The following is an 8,271-nucleotide window of genomic DNA, read 5'->3' as shown; positions in this document are numbered from 1 at the left end:
CGAGGGGACGGGCGTAAAGTCTATACTGTTACACAGGCAGCGATCGGTTGAAGAACATGCATTTAGTTTTACTTGCATTTAAGAGCAGTTGGAGGCCACGGAAGGAGAGTTGTATGGCATTAAAGCTCATTTGGAGGTTAGTTAACACAGTGTCCAAAGAAGGGCCAGAGGTATACAGAATGGTGTCGTCTGCGTAGAGGTGGATCAAAGAATCACCAGCAGCAAGAGCGACATCATTGATGTATACAGAGAAGAGAGTCGGCCCGAGAATTGAACCCTATGGCACCCCATAGAGACTGCCAGAGGTCCGGACAACAGGCCCACCGATTTGACATACTGAACTCTATCAGAGAAGTAGTTGGTGAACCAGGCGAGGCAATCATTTGAGAAACCAAGGCTGTTGAGCCTGCTAATGAGAATGTTGTGATTGACAGAGTCGAAAGCCTTAGCCAGGTCGATGAATACGGCTGCACAGTAATGTCTCTTATCGATGGCGGTTATGATATCGTTTAGGACCTTGAGCGTGGCTGAGGTGCACCCATGACCAGCTCTGAAACCAGATTGCATAGCGGAGAAAGTACAGTGGAATTCGAAATGGTCGGTAATCTGTTAGTTAACTTGGCTTTCGAAGACCTTAGAAAGGCAGGGTAGGTAAAGGAAGTATTTGGTTATCTTTTCAAATGTAGCCAGAAAGGTCAAACAAAATACTACTAAAAACAATTTAGATGTCCTCCTTACATAGGAAAACACACATTAAAAAAAGATGTCTAAAATACATGTTTTGATGGCAAAACACTGATCAAGTTGATCCTTGTTTTTGGCAAACTTTTACATTTTTGCAACTTCTTTCTGACAATAATCACCCCCCTATAATCATAACCCTATTACAACATTTTGGCATAGATTTTTCCTGATTTGGATCAATGATTGGGTCTCAAATGATGACTTACCAAATCACTTCACAGTTCCTTCCCTCCTGACAGTCCCTTGTTCGCCAGTGCTCTACCTCTCTGATCAGGGTCGCACAGCGGAGGTGGTGGGCGGGGGAGGTCCAGGCCTGGTATGTACTACTGGGGGTAGCCTACCCGTTCATCCACATGTCCACAAGTCTCTGCTTCCTAGACAAATCCAGCCCCTGATCATGACATTCAAACAAACCCCTGCTCATAATGGGGACTTTATGCAAAAACGTTCTTGTCTCTAATGAACACATGGACATTAGGACTAAGTATTGATTTACGCTCTATTATGAATCAAATCAAATCTATTTATAAAGCTCTTCTTACATCAGCTGATATCTCAAAGTGCTATACAGAAACACAGCCTAAAACCACAAACAGCAAGCAATGCAGGTGTAGAGGCACGGTGGCTTGGAAAACCTCCCTAGAAAGGAATACTGCTAAAATATATATATAAAGGTAAGGCTCATTCGTATTTATATTTTTTCGCAAGGAGGCACACCATTTATCCCAATGCAATATGTTATCCTTGCTTCAGTGGAAGCGGATGGAATGTTGCGAGACTTTGTCTGACTACGGACATTTAAAGAGAAGGCACTGACGCACAAATGACGGGTGAGATCTGCGACCAAACGTTGGTAATAATGTGCCGTCTGTAGTGTGAGAAACTATTTTTACAGCATGAGTTCAGAAGCGGTCATTCTGTTGGAGACTGTCAACTTCGCTGCTGAAAAGCACCGCAATCAACGACGTAAAGACGCTGAACAAACGCCATATATCAACCACCCAATAGGTACAGTTGTTATAAAAACAATCTTAACAGATGCTAGCTAGTTAACGTCTATGAATGGCATAAGGACTCAACTAGCTACCATTAGCGCCTATTGATGATAGCTAGCATCTTCTGACCGGGGAAGTTTTGTTAATTAAGAGCCCCGACGCTTGTTCTGAACGTTAAAACATCTTTTGCGGTACGGTTTTGGAAACACAAGGAACATATATTTCATATTAGCTAGACCTTTTTTAAAATTATTAACACAAAAGGTAAAAGCACTACACACTTTTGTTTAGGGTAAGTGTTCCCACGGTCTCATCTCCATGGTACAGCGCTTGTTTACTGAAGACAGAGGCATTCATGTGCTAATTAGCTGTCTGCATCTGTTGTCACTGAAAGATGCTGTCAGCTGCATCTGTTAACCTGTTAACAGTGCACAGTAAGTGTGTGTTTTGTATTTGGAAAATTATTTTTGATATAAAAGTTTGTTTCTAGAAATGTACTGTAATTGAGAATTGATTCATGTTTAGATTGAGTATTTAGCGGTTTTGGCTGCAAGGGCCAATTTGCCTCTAAACATGCAAGGTCCTTGGACGATAAGGAGTAACGTTATTCTCTAGTCCATTATTGAGAGAGGTCCTTAGCAATAACTCTCTCACTGCTCGAACTTCAGTGTATGGATATCTGCATTTACATTTGCTGTGTTTATAATTTTGCAGGTGTGGCAAGGATCCTAAGCCATGAAGGTGGGATAACAGACATTGAAGTTTTGCAAGTAAGTGTTTTACGTATCAGACAAACTCAAAATACTTTCTTGCATACTTGTTCCTGGAGGGCAATATTTTAAATCGTAATGAAATTATATTATTAAGTATAGACGAGTCAATGGGCAATGTTAAGCTCATGAAAACATTAAACATTTGTGTTACGAGTTTGTGTTATTAACAGGAAGGTCATGACTGATATTTATATTTTCCAACTGTCCTCAGGCAGCTTTGCTCCATGACACAGTGGAGGACACTGACACCAGCATAGGAGAACTACAGGCCATCTTTGGGCAAACGGTGTCTCGAATTGTTCAGGAAGTGACAGATGATAAGGCGCTACCCAAGCATGAGAGGAAACGTCAGCAGGTGGAGCATGCACCTCACGCCAGCCACCAGGCCAAACTGGTCAAACTGGCTGACAAACTGTACAACCTGAGGGACCTGAACCGCTGCACACCTACAGGTGATTGATTGACAGGCTCACTTTTCTGTTGATCTAGTCAGGTAATTATCTCCTACACAGTTTCTAGCCAAGTTAACACAACGCTGTGCAATTTTCCTTATTTTGACCACTTTCTCTCTCTGGCCTCCATTGACTTAGTCACACATTTTGGCCAACCTACAAGTGTAAAAACTCCAATAACCTTTGAACGGTGAAATGGGGTTTATATGATAGTGAAATGGGGTTTGGACCATTGGTTCTCTCATAGGATAACCAACACAAATAACATATTTTACACAGAGGGTCCAAAAATATGCTTTTTTGATTGTCTATCTTCTCAAATCATGTCTGCTATATGCATCTGCTGCTAAATCATGGCCGCTGCTAAATCATGGCCGCTACTGCGGGATGGTAAATGTTGTCAGAAGTTAACTTAAATGACTAAGCAGTCGATGGACAAGGTATGACAACAATCCATGCTTTGGTTTTGTTATCCACCATTTCAAATGCTAACTTTTTAGCATTTTTGGCACATCCAATGCATGCGAATGGTTTCTTTATTAGCATTTTCACGCGTCATGTCCAAATCCTAAAGTATCTATAAAAAAAAATATATATATATATATAAACTCAATGTTACTGTGCGAAAATGCTAATATAGGTACCATTGACTTGCATTGGATTTGTGCCACAAATGTGAGTGACTGATTCTTAAAAAAAAAAAAAGCAAGAGCAGCACCATCTAGTGGTTAGAAGCTGGTGAATCAGAATGCAGGATGGGACATAAACCTAACAACCTCCATGACCAATTTCTCTGAACTGGGGAAACTGATCTTTATTTTCTAATTATCTCTCTGGCTCATTGCTTCTCTTTACTTCCCTCTCGTTGTCTGACTGTCCCTCTCTTTACCCCTGTCCCATATCTTATATTTAAATCTGTGTTGTGGTTGCCAGGTTGGCCGGCAGAGCGTGTTCAGGAGTACTTTGTGTGGGCAGCCCAGGTAGTGAGAGGACTGAGGGGGACCAACCCAGCACTGGAGAGACAACTAGAGGAGCTCTTCAAGCAGAGGGGGGTTGAGCTTTGACACCTCTCTACTTCTGATACCAGGTGGCACAACACAGCAACTCTTGATGCACACTTTTGTAAAGAGTTCATGTGAAAATATTTGAGCATATTGTCTTCAAAATAGGAGCCTTCTCCATCGAATAAACTCTAAGCTCTAAGGATTTATTTTTTATGGGTAATTTATTATTCATTCATTCTACAGTAATTTGCATACATTGTCTGTAGAACTGGCAAACCATCAATGTCACCTTGAGTTTTCTCGTATTGAATAAAGCAAAGATATGCATCATTTTGTGAAGATGAAAGGCTGTTGTGGAAATTCACCACCATGTCATGGAAATGTCCACCAGGGACACTTAAGTCAATCTTAAATGAATGATCCTTTATTATCAGCGCGCTGGAGAGGTTCCAACTCAATGCACTATAGAACACATGTCAATCAGGAGCTCTGCTGGGGCAGTCCCAACTGTTGTCTTATATATGGCTATACACAGACATGTTATATTTGCATAATTAATTCATCATTACTGTTTTGTTTCATACATGTGACCGACCAGTACTGGTTCATAACATGTGACAGACCAATACCTCAAGGCTTCTTCTCTCTAAGCCGAGACCTTGAAACTGAGAACTTTTGTTCTTAGAAAAGCACAAACGTTAAACATTTCCAGCACAGTTACTTTTGTAAATCATAGTTTGCAGGACTCGTCTGAGTTCTGATATGTGTTGTTTTATCACCTACGTTGTATCTGTTGCCTTTTGTATCATTAATACTGACAATCAAAGATGAGGTAGACAATACATGTCATATTTATCCCCTCAATAAAACAAATCAATTACACCATTTATTTAATTTTACATTTGAGTCATTTAGCAGACACTCTTATCCAGAGTGACTTAGTTATTGCATTCGTCTTAAGATACTATAGCTAGGTGGGAGAACTACATGTCACAGTAAGTCGATTTTTCATAGATAAGGTCGGAGCTAGTAAGGGGGGAAAAGTCTAGTGTAAGTTAATGAAAATCCTTTGGGAGGGGGCACAGAACCGTATAGAATTTCTTTGTATGCTCTACCGTTAAGATTTCCCTTCACTGGAACCAAGGGGCCTAGGCTGAGCCATGAAAAATATCCCCATTATTCCTCCTTGACAAAACTTTACAGTTAGCACTATCCATACCTTCAGCACTCGGTGGTCCTATTCTGTGAGCCTTGTGGCCTACCACTTCACTGCTGAGCCGTTGTTGCTCTTAGACATTTCCACTTCACAATAACAGCACTTACAGTTGACACTCAAACCTCAAAAGTGGTCTCCTGATGTGGTTTAAGCATTGTTATGGACTTAGATAATACAATTACGTTGTTTTCTGTAAGAAAAAGTGTAACAGAACGAAAACCTTACAGAAATGGGGAAAAATCTGAAACCTGTGAATTTGTGACTCAGTTGGCAGCCTCATTTATCTGTTTCAGTAGTAGGCCTACTATTAGCCTACTGCACAGTACAGCATGGGTTGGTCTGACTGTGAAAGACCAATATGGGATTCAACATTTTAGGTCATTCATAGTGTATGTCACTGTTTCTCATATATTTCCACACAGGGCGCCTTTCCTTCGCCGGACGAGCCCTTTGGCAAAATGAGAGTATACCCACTTCTCCAGGCACCACTACAGCCCTGGTTAAATATGTAGGTTAAATATGTAGCATCAAATATGGTCAAGAATATTGAGTTCTCTGAACTCACTACTGATTCTCTGTTGGAGGGATTTACATGTCAACTTTGGTTCAAGTTTATTCGTGTTCTTTGGACCGTGAGATTTTCTGAAGCTCCTGGGTAGAATTTGCTTAAAAGATGCAGCCATTATTTGACTGCGGTGTTCCTTTTTAGGCAATGTGTGTACAGGGCCCTTACTCTATTTTCTTACCCTGAATCTTCACATCCACTTTCAAAGTCTCTCCCCTCTGACGCTGTCTTTCAATTCATTTAGAGAAGGCGAGGAAAGAGGATGTGGCCAATCAGAAAACCTATGAGGAAGAGTCATGGATTGGTTGGCTAGATTAAGGAGGCACTCTGATTGGTGGGCTGTGTGGACACATGAGAGGGGGCCAGTAGAGTAGCAGCAGGTTCATAATATCAGCAGCAGCAGTGGGGTCAGCTCCGCTCCACACCTACTGAGCACTGGGGCATCATGCAGAGGAAGAGTAGCTTCACTGGTCTCCTCATCACTGCTCTGTGTGCAGTGGCCTCTGGTAAACTCAGAGAATATCACTATGTGTCTGAAGAGAAGACCTGGTCAGAGGCTCAGCAGTACTGTCATGAGCACTACACTGACCTGGCCTTCATCAGCAACCAGGAAGAAGTATATCAGCTCCTTCCCATTTCAAGGGGTGATTGGACCTGGATTGGTTTGCACAGAGATGCTAATGACCCAACAGGATGGACATGGTCAGGAGGAGAGAACTCAGCATTTAGGTTTTGGAAGTCAGGAGAGCCAAACAATGCTGGTGGCATTGAGGACTGTGTCATGGTACAGTGGGATATGAGATGGATGGATTCGCTTTGCTCCCGGACACTCCCCTTCTTATGCTACAAGGAGAAGCTGATCCTGGTTCAGGAGATGAAGACGTGGGAGGAGGCTCTGGAGTACTGCAGGGATCACTACACCGACTTCCCCAGCCTGCTCTCTAAGACTGAACATCTCCAGGCCCAGAGCAAGATGGAGGGTGCCCAGACCAACCATGTGTGGACGGGTCTGATCTTCCTGGCCAGAGAATGGCTGTGGGTGAACGGGGACCACCTGGAGTACCAGGCCTGGTCTGGCGGGAAGCTGTCCCACTGCCCCGCTCAATACCTCCACTGTGGGACCCTGACCAGAGATGGAGAGCACTGGGGAACCAGGAACTGTGAGGAGAGGAGGAACTTCCTCTGCTACAGAGCGTGAGCCCCAGAGGAGAGAGATATTACTGTAGTAGATATGATTATCTATGGATGTTCTCTACTTATTACTAGTTAACACTGTGATTGATTATTCACTCTATTTACTTGTTGGAGAATATTAACCTATTGGGTGTGTGTTTTCTACAATAGTCTATTATTACTGTATCTATAGATGCTGTGGTTATAATAGTGTGTGACTTGTGAGTTTTGATTTACATTTAATTGAGTTGGGAATTAAAATAGTTTTTTTAAACATGTCATTCGATTTAGGTGGAGTAACAAAATAAACAAGAAATCACAAAATTCCTTCAGATTGATGACTCTGCAAATCCAATCAGTTTTCCTCTTAATCATGTTCTGAATGAAAAACACAGATTATTATATATTTTTTTTTATTACATGGAAACAAAGTTGAATCAACCAGTTTGTGTACAGTGGGAAGTCACCTAGCTCACATGATGTTTCATAATTATATAACATGATAAAAGAGTAAGAATGCTAAGATGCTGCTGTATGCTAGTTACTAGCATCTTGTTGGTACATGTAAACTCCACGTTAAAGCCTTCTTCAGCCTGTAGGCCTAAGTCTGTGTATCATTACTATTAGCTCAGACAGTAATAGTAGATATGAACGTACATATCATGTATTGTATATCATGTCATGAAACTGACTGTTTGTATGAAATAAACAATTGACATAGACAATATTCCTTCTCATTTTTATTGGTGCACCTACAGTGCCTTCTGGAAGTATTCATACCCCTTGACTTTTTCCAAATGTTGTTGTGTTGCAGCCTGAAATTAAAATGGATGAAGATAAGATTTTTGTCACCGGCCTACACACAATACAATACCCGATAATGTCAAAGTGGAATGATGTTTTTTACATTTTTACTAATTCATAAAAACTAAAAGCTGAAATGTCTTGAGTCAATAAGTATACAAGCCCCTTGTTATAGCAAGCCTAAATAAGTTCAGGAGTATGTACACTACCGTTCAAAAGTTTAGGATTACTTGGAAATGTCCTTGTTTTTGAAAGAAATGCACATTTTTTGTCCATTAAAATAACATCAAATTGATCAGAAATACAGTGTAGACATTGTTAATGTTGAAAATGACTACTGTAGCTGGAAACGGCTGATTTTTAATGGAATATCTACATGGGTGTTACAGAGGCCCATTATCAGCAACCATCACTCCTGTGTTCCAATGGCACGTTGTGTTAGCTAATCCAAGTTTATCATTTAAAAAGGCCAATTGATCATTAGAAAACCTTTTTGCAATTATTTTAGCACAGCTGAAAACTGTTGTTCTGATTAAAGGAGCAAT

At 41.1% G+C, this 8,271-nt stretch overlaps 1 protein-coding gene across 1 annotated transcript; it reads left to right on the top strand.

Moving 5' to 3' along the window:
• Nucleotides 1-1,569: 1,569 nt before the first annotated feature.
• LOC139397195 (guanosine-3',5'-bis(diphosphate) 3'-pyrophosphohydrolase MESH1-like) lies at nt 1,570-4,857 on the top strand. The gene is made up of 4 exons (XM_071144067.1): nt 1,570-1,752; nt 2,454-2,509; nt 2,724-2,964; nt 3,898-4,857. Exons 1-4 carry the CDS (start codon nt 1,641-1,643, stop codon nt 4,026-4,028), a joined length of 540 nt encoding a protein of 179 aa, XP_071000168.1. The 5' UTR covers nt 1,570-1,640; the 3' UTR covers nt 4,029-4,857.
• Nucleotides 4,858-8,271: the final 3,414 nt, after the last annotated feature.

Source organism: Oncorhynchus clarkii, unplaced genomic scaffold, assembly GCF_045791955.1.
Source record: "Oncorhynchus clarkii lewisi isolate Uvic-CL-2024 unplaced genomic scaffold, UVic_Ocla_1.0 unplaced_contig_3750_pilon_pilon, whole genome shotgun sequence".
Classification (NCBI taxonomy): domain Eukaryota; kingdom Metazoa; phylum Chordata; class Actinopteri; order Salmoniformes; family Salmonidae; genus Oncorhynchus; species Oncorhynchus clarkii.
This window is presented reverse-complemented; position numbering and strand designations above follow the sequence as displayed.